Source organism: Neofelis nebulosa, chromosome 6 (genome assembly GCF_028018385.1).
Source record: "Neofelis nebulosa isolate mNeoNeb1 chromosome 6, mNeoNeb1.pri, whole genome shotgun sequence".
Classification (NCBI taxonomy): domain Eukaryota; kingdom Metazoa; phylum Chordata; class Mammalia; order Carnivora; family Felidae; genus Neofelis; species Neofelis nebulosa.
Window position 1 is genome coordinate 143368792 of NC_080787.1, and position 21854 is coordinate 143390645.

At 45.6% G+C, this 21854-nt stretch overlaps 1 protein-coding gene across 3 annotated transcripts in view; it reads left to right on the top strand.

Moving 5' to 3' along the window:
* The window catches only part of TIAM2 (TIAM Rac1 associated GEF 2), a 111766-nt gene that overhangs the window by 50375 nt on the left and 39537 nt on the right, over positions 1–21854 (top strand). For 2 of the 3 annotated variants that reach the window (XM_058735741.1, XM_058735742.1), the window contains exon 13: positions 21091–21194. The exons of the other annotated variant lie outside the window; for it this stretch is intronic. In XM_058735741.1, the coding sequence (XP_058591724.1) occupies positions 21091–21194 (104 nt within the window). The remainder of the gene's footprint in view (positions 1–21090; positions 21195–21854) is intronic. 3 annotated transcript variants of the gene reach the window in all.

Below are 21854 nucleotides of genomic sequence, written 5' to 3' on the forward strand. Positions count from 1 at the left end.
AGTTGTTGAGCTGTTGTTTTGGTCCTATCTTGACTTTCCGTGAGGAATGTTTACTGACCCCATATTGGGTGTTCAAAATGTGTGAGGCCCTGGGGACAAGCCACATTGAGTTTAGGGCTTTTGGTCTGCTTTTGGTTTGCTTAGGTATCCAGAAATTTATCTTTTTTAGCTTTAGTCTCTTGATCAGGTTAGAGCAAACAAAACAAAACCCTTTATTCTTCTGACTGAAGAAAAGTGCTGGCCACAGTAGCAGATCCTGAGGAACCAGGGCAGTGATTGTAGCTCGCTGTTCAGCATCTTTGCTTTTCTAGAAAAGAAGCATCCTACTGGTGTTTAGGACTCGTTGGTATGTATGAAGTTGAGGAAAATGGTTCCCAGGCTTTGTGATGCTTAAGGCTCACCTGATGAACTTGAAGTGCACATTCCTGGGTCTGGCTGTCCGCTTCCTTCGGAAGTCTGGGGTAGCGTGAGCTTCCTTGTTAAGTGGGCTCATTCACACTGCCCTGGGGCCATTAGTCTAAAGGAGGCAGGTCTCTACCTGAGAGGTAGGACCTACCTTTTCTTGAACCCTTGTGTGCCAAGGGTTTGGGGATGAAATGAGATAATATGTGTGAAGTTCTCAGCAAATGATAGCTGCTGTGTTTGTGTGGTGTTCTCTCAATGAGGGTTATGCTCCCCAAACCACCACCGCTGTCCTAAGTGGCTCAGGATGCGGCAAGTTGACTTGTTAGCTCGAGTGTTCTGCAGCCCACTCTCAGGAGACACTGGCCCGTTCAGCCAGCTGAGTACACCGAGAAGCAAAGAACCTCGCAGAGTCACTGGCTTGGCTGTGATCTTCCTGTGATCCTCTGTGAAGAGTGGAGTAGAGAGGAACGCATCGAGAATTGATGAGCATTCAATATTAAGTTCCTTGGTTTCCTTAGAATGGATGACCATTTGATCCCTGCTTTTAAGGGTTTGAATTTCTTTTCGGCTTACCCACAGTGGAAAGAGAGGAAATGTATATATAGGCTGTGTTTGACTTTGAGCAGAAAAGTCCTCTGTAAAGACTTATTACAGAGAGGTTAATTTTGCCACCGGAATCCCCCAAAGAGGCTGGTGTTAGTTTTGAGCCAACAAGGCTGCCATTGAGTGAGTTCGGTGTGCCAGCCCTCATCACACCAGGTTCCTGTTAATGCCATTTTTGTGGTTTATGTGGGGTATACCATTTTCTGGGGTATACCATCTTTTGAGAAATTCCAACAGCTTTTAAGAGAGTCTCCTTGGGCATAGAGTTCCTGAAGAAAGTCTTTCTGTCAACACCAAGCTTGTTGTGGCATTAACGTGGTCTCTGTCCATAAACAGCGATTAACACTGTGCTGTGAAGGTCCAGGTATATTTAACAGGAGCCAAATAGAGACCTGTCTTCCTGCTCCTGCTTTGACAATATCAGCCCAGCGGTGCTTATCCGATGATGAAGGTAGTTGAAGCCTAAGGTTCTTTTTTTTTTTTTTTTTAATTCCTCACCCAGCTTTGAATCAGTCTCTTTCTAAAATTGATGTATGAGTAGTGTAGGTCACACTACCAGAAGCCACTTAGATGCACATTTGCTCTTTGGAAGGAATTGCTCCTGGGACTGAACGTGCCCCTTCTACAGCTTTCCACCAGCAGAGGAATTCCAGAGCCAGCTCTGATGTGGCAAACGCACTAATTTCCTGCTTATGAGGATGAGGGCACTTGGGCTTCCATAGCCTGGTATAGGATGATGAACAGCGCTTAGCCCAGGGAATGCTCTGTTTGTGCGTGAAACTGCTGTTACTGAGTCTGGCTGGCTGACACCCCAGATCCCCAGATGTAAAAGCTTAGGAGTTCCTAAAGACGTATGGTGCATTAAAATTTTGTTTAAAAAAATGAGTGAGAAATATACTACTTTTACCAGGACACAGAGAACTTTGGTATCAGAAATCTTTGTTCCTTATAATGGTGCCAAAGGTCGTTTTCCGTTTCATCAGTGGGAGTGAGCATGTGGATTTCCGAGCAGAGGAGGGAACTGTGGTCCCTAGATACTAATTCTTGTATAAAACAGTGTTGTAGGGGAATATGTTCCCCTTTTTCTTCGTCCTCCAGCCACTTGTTTATTTAACAACTAGACAACGCTCTGCTAAATGTTGCAGGTACATAAAGATGAATTAGTCGTTGTTTTCTATCCTCAAGAAGCTTATAGTTGAGTGGGAAAAGTAAAACACTTGTGAATAATAATTCACTGTTTAAGAAAAGAAAATTTTCAATAAAGAGAAGTTCAGCTCAAGTAGAATTCTCACTGATGTTTTTGTTTCTTTTGAGCAAAGAGTCCAAAACAGAGGCATGCAAAATTGGAGAAAGCTTAGCATTTGCTCTGAGCACTGCCGATGGACAGTTACCAATTGGGAGGTGTGTGGCGTGGGGTCCGGGGGACATTTCACGTACAGCATGCAACCTGGGACCCAGACCGTTTGTAGAGGTCACCTCGCTAGTGTGTGAGCAGGAAATAAAATTGGAAAGTCTTTTGGGGATTGTAGAAAACCCTAAATTTCAGGAATTTATAACATGTCGTGGCCTGTGTCTGAAAAACCTGGTGACTATTGCATTAATTAGCCCTGCCTTGTATAAAATGCAGAGGATTTGTCTGGTCACTTTATGACCACTAATGCACAGCTTGAAACGCTTCTGGGTAGGTACTCTGCCCCTTGCATATCTGCTTTCTTATTCCATGACTATGGTTTCATTCCTTTGGGTCTTAAAGTATTGTTTTTAATGACCACAAGCCCCTTGCAAAATAAATACTCAAATGAATGTTTTTTGGGGGGAGAGGGGGAAAGAATGAATAAATGAATTATCATAGGTGTCCTATAGAACCACACAGTGTGCCTCAGCACATGAAGCCGTGGGCAGGAATGGTATGGTCCTCACAGGTGTAGTTAGGGGAGTGGCGGGAGGAACCATGCTCTGCTGGCTTGTGGTAGGGAGGGTGCTGGTTAGGAGATGCCCTGCAGCATGGAGGATGAGGCCATCTCGGGACTGAGGGAGAAGCTGGCAAGTGAAGTTTGCCAGCAGTGTGAGTTAAAAACCAGTCCTAGGTTATCTCTGCTAACCTTAAATACAAATTCCTCTTTCAGGTAAAAATTGGCAGAATTGCTCTAAAGAACACTGTATGAAATTTCTGTGGGATATGTCACTTTGAATAGGCATTTGAGAGTTTGGGATGACTGGATCAAATATAGTCTCCTGTGCATGTGCAGTGAGCCAGGGTGCTATGCAATAGTACTTCTGGGAAGCCGTTAGGTGGTGTTGGAAAGAGGAAACTCTATAGCCTGTTACATAAAAGAAGAAAAAGATCTGACTGTTCCTGTGGATATGATGACTACTGATGGCTAGACGATGCCTGTCTGCATTTCCGTGTTTGCGCTTTGCGTTGGGCTTAAAGATGAATTGTGTTCCTGACCTTCTTCTTCCTTGTGCAGGAATTGAGACCATCTGGAAGGGCCATGTAGGGATATCTCCTTTTTAGTTTTCACTTTTGGAGACAGCTATATTGTGACTGTATCTCTAATTGTTCGGATTGGTAATACACGTGCCTTGTACGAAATTCCAGCAGTATGAAGGGTTACACAGTCCGAGCTGTGTAGGGAAGTGGTTAAGAGCGTGGACACTAGGCAGACGACCTGGGTTCAGTCTTGGTTCCAGGGTTGCCCCCTTACCAGCTGTGTGATCTTGGTTGGACAAGCCACTTAATTGGTCTGTGCTTAGTTTTTGCAACTGTAATACAGTCTAGGATCTTTATGGGATTCATGAGCTAATTTTTGGAAAGAACTAGATTGTGCCTGGCACATAGTGAAGGCCACATAAGTGTTTGTTAACTAAATAACATAGATGAATTTCTCCCACTCTGTCCTTAGTCACCCATTTTGTCTCCCAGAAGTAACCGCTGGTCTTAGTTTCTTTCTCATTCTGGTCTGGAGACGCTTAAATGTTGGGGATATGGTGGGGTATTTTTCTGCTCTGTTTTATTACATTGTCTTCGTACATGGCTGTGTGAATATAGCAAAAGAAGTTACGTGGCAAAAGAAACTTCAAAGATGTGATTAAATTAAGGATCATGAGATGGGGACATTATCCTGGATTATACGCATGGGCCCAGTGAAAGAGAGAGGCTGGAGAGTCAGAATTGGAGATGTGAGGACATAAGCAGATTAGAGTGATGTGGGCCTGGGAGCCAAATAATGCATGCAGCTTCTCGAATTAGCAGAGGCATGGGAACAGATTCTCCCTTAGAGCCTCCAGATGGAATGCAGCCCAGCTGCCCATTTTAGTCTTCTGACCACCAGAACTGTAAGATAATAAATTTGAGTTAAAGTGTCAAGCACTGTGTTTGATGGAACAGGTACAAAAATAAAGAACCACAGTCCTACTGAGGCTGCTACAGTGGGGGAGGAGCGGATGACAGTGGGGGAGGAGCGGATGTGCCGACAGACCACAATCACAATCCGCCAGAGTAATAGCTGTAGTCCTGCAGCTCCTAAACTTGTTGGTCTTCAGGTCCTCAACTCTAGAAAATCGTCAAGGACCCCAAAGAGCTATTGCTATGCAGATTTTGTCTATCAATGTTTATTATGTTAGACATTTAAAAAATAGTTATTAAGATTTGTTTTAAAGTAAGAATAATGAATCTACTTCACATTAACATGATGAGCATATTTTTAGTGAACTGGCCTCCAGACCAAAAAAGAAAAAAAAAAGATCAGAAGAATAGTTTTGTTTTACATTTTTGCAGTCTCTTCAATGGGTGTCGGACACTAGAAGACAGCTGGCTTTTAGGTCAGCTTCTGTGTTTCAGCCTATTGCAGTGTTTGTTTTCATGAAAGCGATATGAAGAAAATTCAGTCCCACACAGATACATAGTTGCAAAAGAGGTATTTTAATAATCTTTCAGATAATTGTGGATATCCTTCTTTAATATTACACCAAAACTCAACAAGTGGTCATTCCTTCAAAGTGAGTTGCAATGTGGGGTCTGAAACATAAATGGTGGACTTTTCTACTTGGCTCCTATTAAAATCCATTGGCTTTACACTTTGAATGGATCTTTTAATCATGTGATTTTGTAACATGCAATAGCTACTTGGAAAATATTGGGTTGCTAGGTTATTTAGGTCTTTCAAATATGGACATTTCACTGTACAACATTAAAATCACATTAATATCACCACCAGTTTCCTGTGGAAAAGCCTCGATGTGTTGGAAAGCTATCAAGGTCACAGTGGTAAACACAAGTTTTCTCAGATTTGAAGTTTTGCTAGAAAGTTGGAGTTCTATCTATAATAGTCATGTTTTTTCTTGGAAGTGATAGGCTCTTTTTTTTTATTTTATTTATTTAAAACAATTTTTTTAATGTTTATTCATTTTTAAGAGACATAGGGTGTGAGTGGCGGATGGGCTGAGAGAGAGAGAGAGAGAGAGAGAGAATCCAAAGCAGGCTCCAGGCTCTAGGCTCTGAGCTGTCAGCACAGAGCCCGACACGGCCCGAACCCACAAATTGTGAGATCATGACCTGAGCCAAAGTCAGATGCTTAACCGACTGAGCCACCCAGGTGCTCCTCATTTTATTTATTTACTTATTGAGAGAGCACTTGTGTGCAGGTGGGGGAAAGGCGGGGCAGGGTGGGGGGGGGGAGAGAGAGAGAGAGAGAGAGAGAGAGAAAGAGAGAGGGAGAGAGAGAAGGGATCTTAAGTAGACTCCATGCTCATTGTGGAACTCCACATGGGGCTCCATCTCACAACTATGAGATTATGACCTGAGCCAAAATCAGGAGTTGGACACTTAACTGACTTAGCCACTCAGGTGCCCTCACTTTGTTCATTTTAAAGAAAATATTTTGTCAGTTATTTTTTTTGAGTAAACATAGTTTTATAGAAAACAAAAAACACAACTTGTTCAGCTTGCAACCCAGTGGTGGGAGTGCATTTTCTTGTAACAGCCGTGGCAGAGAGCCATATGGATACTTCCCAAACGTGTTCCCAAGTGTTGAGTTTTAGTAAGATCAGCCATTTTTTCTGCTTCATTGAGGACATTTTTTGTTTGTTTATTTTTGAGGCAGAGAGAGAGTGCAAGCAGGGGAGGGGCACGAACTGTGAGATCATGACCTGAACTGAAACCAGGAGTCGAACGTTTAACTGACTTAGCCATCCGGGCACCCCAGAGCATTCTTAATGGATGCTGGCGTGTTCCCTGATGTAAGCATGGGGTAACGGCGTCAGTGGTGACCAGTACGGTTGTTGCCGCTGCTCTGACACGTGCTGTGCCACTAGAAGGTCCACCCACGACTGTCTTGTGCCGCCATTGCAGATGTCCTCAGAAAAAGGCAAATGACGGCATTTTTAAGAAAATCATCTTGAACTTGCGGACCATTTGCAAGGGTCTCAGTGACCCCCAGGAGTCTACAGACTACACTCTGAGAAGGGCTGTTAGTGTACATAAGGGGCAGCGATAACTCATGTTCTAGGTTCTCAGGGCCACTTCTGAGGGAGGGTCTCACTTGTGTTAAACCTGGAGAAAGCAGTGCATTCTGGGTACAGAGAAGTGGCAGAGGGTGGGGGTCAGGGTCTGGCTGTGGCAGATGCGGGAGTCATTCACGGTTTTTGGACAGTAACGTATGAACGGGGGAGGTGGAGAAGATAAGACTGGGGAAGGCCACGTCACAAAGGGTCTTGTGTGCCAGGCAGGGAAGGCCTGGTGACGAGGAGCCAGGGGGAGGGGAGCGCAGGTGCACTGAAGCTGCTGATGGTCCAGCTGAGAAATGATACAGGTGTGGGCCAGGCTGGGATGGGGTTGAGGAGTGGGGGGCACTGTGGTGGCGAGACAGTCCCCGGGCTTCCCTCCACTTAGGTTGGCAGGGGTCACTGTCCTTCCTCAGCACAGGGTCTTTTGTATTTTATCACTAGTAAGTCACCAGACACGTAAGAGGAGCCACTCAATAAATATTTTGCTCAATCATAGGAATGAATGAATCAGGGATATAGGAATGACAGGACTTTAAGCTTTACAAAATTTTTAAAAAATGGGGCGCCTGGGTGGCTCGGTCCGTTAAGTGTCCGACTTCGGCTCAGGTCATGATCTCGCGGTTCAGAGTTCGAGCGCCGCATCAGGCTCTGTGCTGACAGCTCAGAGCCTGGAGCCTGCTTGGGATTCTGTGTCTCCGTCTTTTTCTGCCCCTCCCCTGCTCGTGTTCTGTCTTTCTCTCTCTCAAAAATAAAACAAACAAAATAAAAGGAAACAAAACAAAACCCTCGAAGGTCTTGCATTTCCAATACTGATTTTTCAACAAGATGCTAATACTTAACATTATACCTTAAAATGTGGTTTAAAGTGCAGAAAATTACACCTCGTAGCTAAGAAGGGAATCATGGCTTTGTTCAGGAGGCCGAGTTTGTGGCGGAAAGAATTTGACTTTGAAAAAACGTTTTTCCATGAAGTTGGCAAATGAACCATGATGCTTGATTTTAATTTTGATCCTGAATTCAAACACAAAAGTTGTCCATGATGTGAGACTTGCCGTTTTCTACCCCCCTACCGCGGTGAGTACTCCTTACTCATGAGAGTGTCCGAGGCCAAGTGGAGAAACCTGGGGTCTCTTTTTTTAACTTTGCTTTAATTTATTCATTGAACAAATAAATTTGGTGGCTGCCTGTTCTGTGTCAGGCGCTGTTTTAGAAGTGCTGGAGATACAGCAGTGAACACAACAGGTAAAAACTCCTTGAGCACACGGAACTTATATTTCAGTGTGTGGAAATGGATATAAGCAGTAAACGTAAGTAGATGATATCGTGTACGAACAGGTGATAAGTGTGATGGAAAACAAATAGATCAGGGGAGGCGGGACCAGGAGTAGAGATGGGGGCAGGTTGCAGTTGTAAATAGGGCACCAGTCGTTGTCGGTGAGACGGAGGCATTGGAACAGGCTTGGAGGTGACAGATGGAGCCTTGGGGGCATCTGGAAGCAAAGCTTTCCAGGTGGAGGAACAACCACAGGTGCCCCAAGATGGGGATGTAGGTGGCATGTTTAAGGCAAATAGCCCAGCGTCCCTGGGTAAGAGAAAGGGGACTGGGGAGGTGAGGCCCAAGAGGACATGTGAGGCAGGATCAGGGGGGACTTGCCCAGTTCAGAGTCTGAAGAATAGGAGGGGCTGTCCATGTTTTGAGCAGACGCGTGACATCATCTGACCAGGATTTTAAAAGGATCACTGACTATTGAGAACAGGCTGTCTGAGGCCAAGGGTGGGTTGAGGCTTTTGTAGCGATCCAGGTGGGACATGATGGAGCCTTTGCTCACAGTGGCGGCAGTGGAGGTACAGACAACAGAACTTGCTCAGAGATTGGGTATGGGGTGTCCAGGAAGGAGAGGAAGCAAGGGTGACTCCCAGGTTTGACCTTGAGTGACTGTTAGCAAGGAGTTGCCATCACCCAAGATGGGGAAGCTGTCGATAGAGTGGTTTTGGGGGAAGACCAGGACTTTACTTTGGAACACCTTGTGTTAAGTCTCTATGTTTATAGTGAATATTCCACCTGCTTCCAAAATGGCTTTAAAATGACTTATACTGGGGCGCCTGGGTGGCGCAGTCGGTTAAGCGTCCGACTTCAGCCAGGTCACGATCTCGCGGTCCGTGAGTTCGAGCCCCGCGTCAGGCTCTGGGCTGATGGCTCGGAGCCTGGAGCCTGTTTCCGATTCTGTGTCTCCCTCTCTCTCTGACCCTCCCCCATTCATGCTGTGTCTCTCTCTGTCCCAAAAATAAATAAAAAACGTTGAAAAAAAAAAAAAAGAATCTGTTAAAAAATAAAATAAAATAAAATGACTTATACTGAAAGGTCATATATAAAATTCCACAAAATTCATCAAAACTAGCAACATAAGGGGAAGGGGGGAGGAGATTTGAATGACATCTTGCCTACTTTAAAGGTTTTCAGGCATAGTATAGGGGCAAAAACATGTTCCTTTATAAGAGAAAACGATGAAGTTTGAAATAGTGCAGCAAATTCTTTTCCTCTGACCCAGTTGGGTTGTGATTGGTTACATCTTATAAATTTATTTCTGATCCTACGGTTCTCAGCTCTGATTATCTGTTTATAAATTGTTCATCCCCATGACATCTTTTAACACGTTAAGAGAAAATGTGACCAAGTTCACATTATCCAATTTTATGACTTGTGAGTAGCTCTGGGAAAAGTTACTTGGAAAGAAACACGAGAAATTGTTAGAAGAATTATTTTGTGTCCTTTGTGTGGAGGCCTGACCAGCCGCCCCTGGAGAGCGGGCAGACACGGGACCGTGTAGAACAGTGTGCAGAATGCTCCTTCCTCCCAAATCTCTCAACGGGCTTCCTATAGAACTGGAATTTCCAGGGAAGCACTGAGAAGCTTCTAAACATGGCTGTTTTCAGCTTTTTTACATTTACCTTCCCACTGCTAATTACTCCTAGATTGTCACTGGGGAATTTAATTCTGACTTTAGTGTTTCAGTTGGTAAATGACCCTGTCACACTTCTGTGAAGTGGAAGCACTTTTGCATAGTAGTGTTAGCAACGTTATTTGAATGTCTGTTGAATTGTGTCATTCAGATGTTATAGAAACGAGGGGGAAAAGGCTGAAAAATGCTGATAAGAAGCCTAGGTTTCATAAGCTTAATACCTGTGCCCCAGAAATGCCAGTCATCAGGTGTGCCCCAGCCAGGGAGCCCGTAGTGCCACACGGATGTCCTTTAATCTCCAGTAGGCCAGTATGTGTTCACTGGGGAAGCAGAAGATTAAGGTATGTGGCAGGTGACTATGAACAGACATGTTACAATTTGTTAAGATCTCTGGGAATACAAGTCTTCACAGAACCCACAAACTCAGTCTTCACGCTTTTGGGATTGTGTTCTGTGAGAAGAAGGGGGCTGCCCACACGTCACCTTGGGGGATTGCGGACTCTTCCTCTTTTGAACTTGGTATTTCTGATATGGCAGTTATGACTTACTGCCTTGCAGTATCACTGTGTACTTAATGTAATTTATCTACTAGCTTGAAAATCCCTTGAGAAACAGAGACCTTGACGAATACCAAGATTCTTAAGACATGGAAGCCAGCACGATTCTTGGGAACAGCAGGTGTGTCCCTCAAATATCTATTAAGTGGAAGTAAGGTTCATAGGAGTCTCTTAATGTGAAGTAAAGGAGGTGTTCCTGAGAGTGGGTTCTGGGGGATAAAAAGAATCCTGGAGCATTCCTCGAAGCCTCGCAGTTTTCCTCCTTACAAATTTGACTGCGAGGGAGGCGTGCTGGGACTTTCTCGGAGTTCAAGTCTCTGCTCATCTGCACACATGTCTGAGGGGCTCTGGGATGGCCCATGATGCCGTTCACTGAACCATATGCCCCAGCTGCAACGAGTTTGACTGCTTATCTCAGAAGAATGGCTTCCACCCTGGTCTGTGCTGCTCTGTAACTTCCAGGGGCTGATTGGTACCCTTGACATACGATCCTTTTGGCAGATAAACCCAAACCACAACTAAGAGGGAACAGTCTGTGTCACCACTGTAGGTCCATGTGGATAGTGAGATGTGTCTTAAGACGGACATGGGAGTAGTAACATGTCTGCAAGATTGGGTCTGCAGTGAGGGGGTCTGGATTGTAGCTCCAACCTTGGGCTTGACCTTGGGTGGGTTACTCTAACTCCAGTTCCCTCAGCTCTTAAAATGAAGGATCAAACAAAACAATTTAGCGTTTTATTTTGTTTTGTTTTTCTCAGAAACTCAGTTATTTAATAGGCGTAAAGCACCAACTGAAATGACATGGGAATGTGCATTTCTGACAAAAGCTTGCAAAGTGAAAAAAGCAAAGTAATTGATCAAGCATTCCATTTTGGTTTCGCAACGAACCTCATCACCTCTTTAAATAGCATCAGGTTTTGACTGCCCCAGAGAAGGTGTTTGTTAAGGGTTCGTAATGATAGGCTGACTTGAATCTAAAGATCCCAATGAAGTTTAAAAGCATTAATTACCCCTTACATCACCCTGATGGAGCAGAGATGTGTTATTACCATTTTACTTTCACAGCTGGGTAAATCAAGGCACAGAGACACATTAAACTGCTGGTAACTTGGACAAGGTCATGATCAGTGGTAGGGAGAGAAGTGTATCTTCGTGTTTCTCCGTCTAGGTAGGGGAAAGGCTTTTAACTCCTTTTTTTTCCTTAAGTTTTTTTAACGTTTGTTCATTTTTGAGAAACAGAGTATGAGTGGGGGAGGGGGCAGAGAGAGAGGGAGACACAGAATCTGAAGCAGGCTCCAGGCTCCAAGCTGTCAGCCCAGAGCCCGACACAGGACTTGAACTCAAACTGTGAGATCATGACCTGAGCCACCCAGGCACCCCTCCTTTTAAATATTTGTCTATTAACATACCTACGGAGACTGAAACCTGTGATAACATGTGCTGCAGTAAAACAAATCCAGGTGTTAACCGAATTGGTAATGACCCTCTGTATTATCTGTATTCTTTTTTTAAAAAAAATTCTTTTTTTTAACATTTATTTTTGATACAGAGAAAGAGCATGAACGGGGGAGGGTCAGAGAGAGAGGGAGACACAGAATCCGAAACAGGCTCCAGGCTCTAAGTGGTCAGCACAGAGCCTGACGCAGGGCTTGAACCCACAGACCGCGAGATCATGACCCGAGCCGAAGTCGGACGCTCAACCGACTGAGCCACCCAGGCGCCCCTGTATTATCTGTATTCTTATCTGAAGGCTGGGATGGCGATTTGGAGCAGACTGCCTTGTGTTTGGTGCTTCTCACTTTAAGGGAAGGTCACTTGTTCGGTAATAGTTTCACTGTCATCATTCTTAATGTCTTTTTTAATAATTCACACTGATTTTTGTGACCCTTTCAGTAAAGTGACTGTATATTTTGTGTAGTTCCTTGGCACTCACACAGTGGACTTGAACTCCAATTTCTCTCCTGTAAAATCCACATTAACAGTCTTAGCTTCTTTTAAAAAAAAAAAGTATTTACGTACAAAAAATTCACCTTTAAAGTGTACACATCAGTAGTTTTCAGTATATTCATGGAGTTGCGCAGCCATCACCACTAATTCCAGAATATTTTTGTCATCTCCAGAAGAAACCGTGGACCCATCAGCAGTCACCCCCACCGCCCCTCCCCCCAGCCCCTGACAGCCACTAATCTATTCTCTTTCTGTGGATGTGCCTGTTTCGGCTACTTCACGTAAGTGGAGTCGTATGCCATGTGGCCTGTTGTACCTGACTGCTTTCATTTAGCATGACGTTTTCTAGGTTCGGCCATGTTGTAGCATGAGTCAGTCATGGATTCCCCTTTATGGCTGAGTGGTACTCTGTTTTACCCTCTCGCAGTCCCACCGGGCAATAGCCCTTCCTGGAAGGTGTTCCTCAGGTTTTCTTTCTCCTGTAGCACATCCCCTAATAGAATCGTGGGCATACTCTTGTTAGAAGTTTCCTTTCAGGGGCCTTAAGTACACCTAAGTAGTTTGGAAGGGTTTTGAACTTAAATTCTACTTTATTCAAATTCTTAAGTGTCTGAAATACAGTGGTGTGTATTTGTGGTGTGATTAAGTGTGGCATCTGGGGGTCTTCCTAGCTCTGGCGGATACCAGTTTCTTGTAGAACCGAAACCTTAGCTACAGATCCCTCTTACCATTGACTGGTTTTCATTAGGGACCCTGATAAGGTACGATGCGAGGCCCTTTGCCTTCTTTCCTTGGGTTGCATGCATGCCTCTGTCACAACCATAGGCTGCCTAGAAAATGAGAATGTGGGTATACCTACTTCCCTTCTTGCCCCTTCTCAGAAGGCTCTTCTCCATTATTTGGCCTGGTGGTGGCCTGCAACCCATTCCTGCCCTGAAAACAGCTGCCATTTTCCTGTTCCTTTAAAGGTTCTTTCAGGTGTTGGGAGTAGTTATAATAAGATAATTGACTCGAATCAGGGCAGCCTCCTATTAAGAAACATTTCCTGCCAGTATTTACTTCTCTCTGTCGATCACCAGAGACCTTGCATTGTCAGGAACATCACCAATTGAAATGTGACCTCAAGTGAAATGGATTTGGAAGACTTATGAAATTTACATTTTTTGGCATGGTATTTGCGCTGTGATAGAATTTACTTCTTTGCCAGCTTAACAGTGACATTCAGACAGATGCTTTGATTTTTTTCTTGACACAGGAATAGTAACAATAATGAAATGTAGAGTCCCAGATATCTTCAGAAAAGTTGATCAATTTTTGTCTGCATCAGAAGTACATAGTGTCGCTGGTGATGTCTTTGTTAATGGTGCAGGAGGCCTTGACTGGCCTTGGAATGCAGTCAACTCAGAGTTGTTTTCTCTCGTTGAATAAAGAGTCCGTCTCTTTCAATTAAATGGTTTTATTTTCATTCTGTTTCACTGACCGATGATGAGCTGTATTTGCCTAGATGACGGAGTACAGCACACGCCGTTAATGCAAAGTGTCATGAGTCACTGCATTTTAAGTAAAAGCATGCGTAAAATTTAGGGAAGTCTGAGTTAATTAAAAATAATGCCATACAAGGTCTGCACATTCAACCTTAAAAGTTGAGAGATTTTTAAGCTTTTCTGTGCAAAGAAACTCAGTGTCCAGTGTGCTCCTGGCTCTGTGAGAAACTCTGTGTTGTGGGCACTAACGCAGAATTTTACAACAGTGGGTGAAGCTTGGAGAAAACACAACATCCATAAGGTGAAGGAGTTCAGTTGGATAATTTCTTTTTTTAATTTTTTTTTTTTTAACGTTTATTTATTTTTGAGACAGAGACAGAGCATGAATGGGGGAGGGTCACAGAGAGAGGGAGACACAGAATCTGAAACAGGCTCCAGACTCTGAGCTGTCAGCACAGAGCCTGATGCGGGGCTCAAACCCACAGACCGTGAGATCATGACCTGAGCCGAAGTCGGACGCCCAACCGACTGAGCCACCCAGGCGCCCCAGTTGGATAATTTCTAAGATTCTCTTCAGGTCTAAAATTTATAGATTTTCTACAAGCTGTTCATTTGTGGACTTACATGGTAGAAATTCTGAGAAATTAAACAGAAATTGAATAGATTGAGTAGATTAAGAACATAAATCCCACAAACTATGTTCTCTGAATGTAAGTGGGTGTAAAATTATTAAAAGTCAAAGATGTACAACTGTAATGCCACTGGGGATAATGTAGTTACAAACGTAATAAAACCATTTATTATTTACTTGTAAATTCTTTGATATTATTTTCTAGATTTTTTTTTCAGTCATCTTCATAGAATATTATCTTTCTATTGTTTCCACCCTGGGGGGGGTGGGGGGGGGCTACGGGTTAATGATTCATCAACTGAAACATTTTTGAGCCTAAGATGAGAGTCCCAGTTAAATATGCCACATTATTTATCTGAACACAGTACTGTCTTTTTAATTGCCTTATTTAGCATATTTCATTTTTCTTCAGGAAGCAAGGGAGCTAATATTACCATTGCACCTGCTCTCAGCTGCGTGCCTGTGGTGCATTTTGCCTCCTCTGATGTCACGGACCTTCACAGAGATGAGGTTATAGACCTGGCAACAGGGAGAAGCAGGGATGGTTCTCGGCAGGGGCGGGCGCACTGCCCATCAGTGACATTTTGGAAGTTTAGGGATTCGTTTTGGTTTTCCTAATGAATGGAAGGAACATAGCATTTAGTGGTCGGGGGACGTGGTTGCTGGATGTCCTGCATGTTCGAGTGAATTTCTCACACTGCAGAATTTTTCCCCGGGATATTCGTGTAGGTGAAATACTTGTGTAATTAGCTGAGCCAAGAACTGGCTTCATTTTACAAATGAACGCAAAGTATTTATTTCCCCACATCTGTAGGCTACTTGGAAATTTCTAGACATGCAGCAGACCAGTAAACCAAGGGAAGTTTGTCCTTTATTTGGTCAGAGCTTGGCCAGAAGCTTTGATCGATTTGGAAAATCCGATCACTGATGGCAGCACCTCTTATGCATTTGAATCCACCAAGGCGCACTGCACTGGCTTGGGTCTGTGATGAAGCTGAGATACTCACTGTGATTCTTTGCAGTGCGGATGCTGGACAGGCTTCTAGAGTGGTTGCAACCAAGCATTTTCATATGGAAACACACATTTTTAAAAATGGCAAATTCCTTGGGGCGCCTGGGTGGCGCAGTCGGTTAAGCGTCCGACTTCAGCCAGGTCACGATCTCGCGGTCCGTGAGTTCGAGCCCCGCGTCGGGCTCTGGGCTGATGGCTCGGAGCCTGGAGCCTGTTTCCGATTCTGTGTCTCCCTCTCTCTCTGCCCCTCCCCCGTTCATGCTCTGTCTCTCTCTGTCCCAAAAATAAAAACAAAACAAAACAAAAAAAAAAACAAAAAAAAAGTTGAAAAATGGCAAATTCCTTTCCATGTTTTTTTTTTCCTCCTTGTGTTACCATTAGGGCATGATATTGCTTTTTGTGAAACTGCCTGTTGAGGTAGATTATATTATGTATGAATGTTGTTATTTCAGGATAGTATTGAAAGAGGGGCTTTGGATGTGATAACTGAGAAGCTGCACGACAGTGCGTGCTTCGAAGCACGAGAAAGCATCGTTTAAAAATGAATGGAAATCATCTTTCAGTGTACTTCTAACGAATTCTTAGCCCACAAACCAGAAGCATGTTCCCTGATGGTAGGACTACCTCCATCAGTTTATCCAAAAGGTCTGATTGTAGCTCACAGGTGAAAACATTCTGGTGTCTTGTTTGGAGCCTCGGGGTTTGCTATCATCTTGCGATTTTAGCTCAGTGTCTCATATAGTGGCTGTTTCTTAGAACGCAAGTGGCATTCCCAGCCTTTGCCATGGGGGGTTCTGGATCATTCTTTCCCAGGGGCCAGTTGTCCGTCCTCTGGAGGCCACTCCTGGCTACTGCGGGCAGTGTGCCTCGCCCGCCCTCCTCGCAGCAGAAGCTGCCTGGTGGCTCTGCCACCTGGGTGGCTGTCCTGGGACTGGGAACAACTTCTTGTCTCTTCCCTTGCTCCACCTGGTTGAGTAAGGAGGAGCAGGCAGCCAGCAAGACCAGGTTTATGAGATGGTCCGGCTCGGGGAACCAGACGTCCAGGCTGCCTGCTGAGCAAGCACAGCGAGAGTTCCTGGGCGGTAGCGGCAGACGGGAGACCGGCGGGGACACCGCCATGAGCCGGAGCCCTTCCCAGGCTTCCCAGTGGCATCCAGTCCCACAGACTTCCCACTCCACGTGCCTGCCGCATCAGCACCCGTATGGCCTGGCGCTTCCTGTGGCCATGGGGGAAATAAACGGCAAAGCCCGCTCTCCTGCCTATTAGCTGGGTTACGTTGGATTTGAATTCACACTACCAGCCGTGTGGGCAAGGCAACCTTAACATTAGCGTTTCCTGACATTTCTGTTTTTAAGTTGATCCCCAGGATGATTCTTGAACACAGTTTTGGCTTTGTAGTTGTAAAGGGCTTGGGATTCCCAGCTGCTTGGCTGACAGTGGCACCAGCAGGGTCTCTGCTGCCACACAGGACAGGAAGACACTGGGTTATTAGATGTCTCCCACCTGGACCCTTACGTTTCCTTGGTTGTCCATAGGGAACGGGAGGGCGGGGACGGTCGGTCACCTTCCAGGAGAGCCTGCCTCGTGTGTCGTCACTCTTGAGATATGTTTGTTTCTGTAGGAGGGAGATGTCTGAGGCTGGTCTCACGCACGGCACCTGACGTAGTACCTGGTACCCAGGGGGGTGTGCAGAGCTCAGCAGCCATCCGATGAGGGAGGACCTCAATGGAACGAGCAGGTCCAAACGTATGGCCCGGCTGGTTGCAGCTCTGTCACGCACCCGCCGTGTCGAAGGCCCTGTCCGTCGTGTTGCATGTTAGATGTGTCACGTGGCCTGCCCTCAGCCCAAATCGTTAATTTCCACGACGAATAAGATGAGAGAGATAGGGTGTATTTACCAGATACAAAGAGAGATCTTGACTTGAATTTATGATTTTGCTATTCTTCATCATTTATAATCATCTTGGCTGCCCGAGATTTCCGGAGCAGGTCTGAACTTCCGAATTGGAGTGTGCTGAGCATGAGCGGGGCGGGAGGTACGTGCCTACTGTTTTAGGGGAAAAGTGCCCTAACACGTGTCCTGGCGAGTACAGCCACACCAGGAGGCTGTCCCAAGGTGAGAGGCCAGTTTTCCGGTTGGGACGGGAAGGATATATTTACTCACTTTGGCAGCTGGTGCTCAGGACGTGGGCGGACTATAAGTGGGCTACACGTAGGCACTTGGCACCTAGGACAGGATGTCAGTGCGGCGCCTGTTTAAAACAGCTTTGTAAGTAAGCATTCGCATTTTACTGGCCTGCACTTTTTTTGTTTTTTCTTTTTTGAAGAGCCCGGCCTGCTCTTCTCCCAAGGCTTACTTTGTTCTCATTTCTCCTCTCGAACACCAAGGGCACACTAGTTTTTATGGAGATACAGGTCTTGGGGCGAAACTTGAGGCTCCCCGAGCTGGGGTCCGAACCTGTGGGCCCTCCAGCTTGGTTTCCCCTGTGCCTTGTGTCCGGGACAGCATCGGTGCGTTGCCAGTGGGTAGGGACAGGAGTCGGTCACTGCAGAGACTCGATTTCTGCCCAGATACCATCCCGCCTCTGTGAAATTTGGGTGGTGTAACAGCTCTGAGGCTTCCTGTCTTACTCAGGAGCCGTCCAGAACTGCTTCCACCGCTCAGATCCCCGGGGCCAGCCTCAGTGGGAGTTGGTTCCCGAGATCCAGTCTGTCTGCGCTCGTGCCTCACAGAGGATCTAAGATGTTCCCAGTGGCTCTCTGAGGTTAAAGGGGACCAAGGGTGATAGGGGAGCCTCACCGATGCACAGCAAAGCCTTGTTTCCTGAGGTGGGCGGAGTTTTGACCTCAGAAAGGGTAGCCGGTGTTCTGTTCCCAGGTAACCGTTTTGCCTTTGTGAGAGGTGCAAAGCTTCAGGAGTGTTCAGCGTTTCAGTTCTGAAGTTTGGTGAATATGTTGAACAGATGACTCAGAATTCATTTGACACCCACTTTTGACACCAGCCGTGTCATTTTCCCCAGCATCCATCTGGCTCCTCCAGGCTCCTTATGCCCGTGCAACGTCTGAGATCTTCGGGGGACTCGAGGTCTCCTTCATCTTTGTACCCCCAGCACTTAGGACATACCTGCTACGTAGCAGGTGCTGTAGACCTCTTCATCATGAATAAACGTCTTGATTTTGTCCTGATTCTTGCCCTTGATACAACTCTTTGGAGATGCTGACACTCCTTATTTACGAGGTAAAGGCAGCAGTAATGGCGACCCGATCCTCTTGCCTAGCTAAGGTGCTATTACACCCTATGGCTTCTGTCACGTTGCTCCTTCTTAGTCTCCTTACGCTCCTCTGTTATTTCTGAATGAAGAGAGGTGTGTCCTCTGAGGGCCTCTTTTCCCCCACACGCTCTGATTGGCCTTACTGGGGTTCTCTCCTTGGTCTCCTTCATGCCTCGCTCTGCCCGTAGCTTCACTGCCGGCTACCACCTGATGACTCCAGACCCACATTCCCATGTGGACTTTCCTGGACGGCCGGACGCCTGACCGTCTCCCGCTGGACGGCCCACATGCATCTCAGACTCAGAGCTGCCACAGCTAAGCTCATGAGTTCTACTCCGACCCTTCCTGTTGCCTGTCCATCCTGTCACCTGAGGCATAAAACCAGGTCCTGCGCTATCTCCTTTCCAGATCTCCTAATATGAAACAGGCAGCAAAGAGGACACCCGTGGGGTCTACCTGCTCAGATTTCTGTGTCCGTTTCCTTTCTTTGCTCTTCCTCTGTTGAATACTGAGTTCATTTGGGTCTTTCTACCTCGTACCTGTAGTGTGGCTGTGACTTTCTGATTGTTTTTCTCCCAAAGGCTTGCCCTCTGTCAACCCCTCTGTCACAGGGCACCCTCCCCCCTTCTCCACTGCAGTCACGCTCAACACATTTCCACACGGTGCTAGGCTCTTCCTGTGATTTGCCTTTACTCAGCTGCCTCCTGCTCCTGGAACCCTCTCTCCCCACTGCTCACTGGTCATGATCAGCCTTAAGGACAAATAGATACCTCCAAGATTTAAAGACTCTGCTTACGCAGAGTTTCCTTTGCTATTAAATCTTTCAGGGTCTTTTGCAGAATTAACTTCCTGACTGTCCCCACCGTGTGGACTTTCCTCATATCACGTGTAACGCATCACCTCCTCCAGGGCTGGAAGCTTACCTTAAGCACAGTGATTGCATCTCCTTCATTTTTGTATCCCTAGCACCTAGCACAGTGCCTGGGAAACAGGAAGTGCTCAAAAAGGGAATGTTGAACGGATGGATGAAAAGGTACGTTTGTGCTAAATACACCAGGAACACTGGCTGTTTTTTGTGGTTCTTGTCGGTTGGTCTCCCTTAAACACAGGTGCACACAGCAGCATAATGAGGCAGTGAGGGAGGAACTTTGGGCTCCTTTTGGCTCAGGGACCAATCTTGCTTCCCATGCAGTCCGCCTGCTGGTGCCTGGACTGCCTCTGCGGTGTGGTGTTAGGGGGCTGGAAGGAACAAACCCGAGCATCCCCACCTGTCACTGCTGCCTGAAATTTTCCCAGGGATGTCTCCTGCATCTGTGATCAGCACTGCCTTAGCCAGGCTAACTGACTCCAAAAATAAGTGTGACTTGAGCTATCTGGTTCTTTTCTGGGTAGGGTTCGAATTTTGGAAGAGGTAAAAGGAAGAAGAAATTAGAGCTCCAGAATTCTGTAGACCGTTCAGATATTTTCTTTAGGTCTCCTCTTGTCTTAGAAGCAAGTGCCTGTGTACTGGCTGGTTATATCAGCATGGATCATGGACCAGCATTCCTATGCATGAGTTTCGCCAATTTTCTAGGGCTCCCATAGCTTCTAAAGATCTCCTAGAGACGAGTGTCCTGGCTCCCATCATGCCGGATGGTTTCTTTGTCAACATCTATCTATGCCTGGTCAGCCTAGATCACCTCAGACAGGTTTAAGATCAGTGACATCTTGTTGTAGCTGGGATCAGAAACCATCTGGCTTCACCTGTTTGAGGGGACAATCTACCAAATACAAGAGTTAGAATGGAAACCTGTGTTCTATTTTGACAAAGACTAGTCTCTCTGTCCTTCTTAAATTTGTTAATTTGAGAGCCATTGGAAAGAATTGGGCTTGGCAGGTGTGTATGGCTGTAGGTTGGAAAAGTGCAAGCTCTCCTTACCTTTGATATTACTTCCTAATCATTACTCTGGAAGTTGACAAAGTTTTGCTGTTCCTTATGGGACTTTCAATTCAGGATAAAATTGTAATTGATGTCAGAAAAAGAAGAATTAAGCTTTCAAATGAGCAAGTTTTGGGGTGTAATAAGAGTCTGTGATACTGTATCATTGGTTTCCCAAGATAATCCTGGTGATTTTGCCCTCACTTTGCCAAAAAATAGGGAAGTACCAACAATGATCACTGGTGTTTGATTTTTGGTCCAAATAAATTACTCAAGGTCAGAGCTTAGTGAAGTACTCTTTACACAGAAATAGGCAGAGTGACAAGGCATTTAAGTCACTGTTTGTTTTTTTTTTTAATGTTTCTTTATTTTTGAGAGAGCATATTGGGGAGGGGCAGAGAGAGCAGGACAGGATCCGAAGCAGGCTCTGTGCTGACAGCATTGAGCCCGATGCACGGCTCGAACTCATGAACGGCAGGATCACGACCTGAACCGAAGTCGGACGTTCAACTGACAAGGTCACCCGGGTGCCCCTAAGTCACTGTTTTGATTGGTCATTGGTCACCTTTGACTGAAAGTGGCAGGAGATGTTGCTGCTTCGTTAGTGACAGCCCAGGTCCGTTTCAGAAGACCAGCTTGTGTCGTTAAGGCTCACGGCTGTGCGCTGCCTGCTAGGCTGTTGGTTGCTTTTTCCTTTCATCTCTTTGTTTATCTGAACCCTTACACCAGCCGTTATTATTCTCTGCAAAGGGCCAACTCACTTTTATGTGTGTTTTGTCACTTTCTATGCAGATTTCAGCAACGTCCCTGACATCACAACTGGCCTGAAAAGGAGTCAGACTGATGGTGCCCTGGCCCAGGTTCCCCACGGGGAGAAAACGGGGCAGACGTTTGGGGTAAGATGCTGTCCCAAATCTTAAAAGAGGGACCCGGCCGACAAGGGTGAATTCCCACCTCCACCTGAGTTGGGGAAACAACATAGGGTTATCCGATCCCTAGGTCCACCACCTGAAACAAACATCTGTTTTTGCCTTAAGGGAAATAGTTTCCTTATTTAGTCGAAGTGAAGTACGTTAGGACAGACTGGCAAAGGAAACTAAGCTCAGGCTTTCCGAAAGTCATGTTTCATGAGTCTCATTTCTTTCCTACTTTTTTTTTTTTTGGCCAAAGATAAATTATTTTTGTAATGTTGTCACTTTGTTGTGGTAAAATATATATGTATAAGCATAAACTTTTGTATTTTAACCATTTTTAATGTTTATTTTTGAGAGCGAGCGAGAGAGAGAGAGAGAGAGAGAGAATGGGAGAGGGGCAGAGAGAGAGGGAGACACAGAATCTCAAGCAGGCTCCAGGCTCTGAGCTGTCAGCATGGAGCCCGATGTGGGGCTTGAACTGATCAACTATGAGATCATGACCTGAGCTGAAGTTGGATGGATGCTTAACCAACTGGGCCACCCACATACCCTTATTTTAACCATTTTTCAGTGCACACTGCGGTGGTGTTACTTACATAAGGTCACAATATGGGGCAGCCATTACCATTACCCATTACAGAA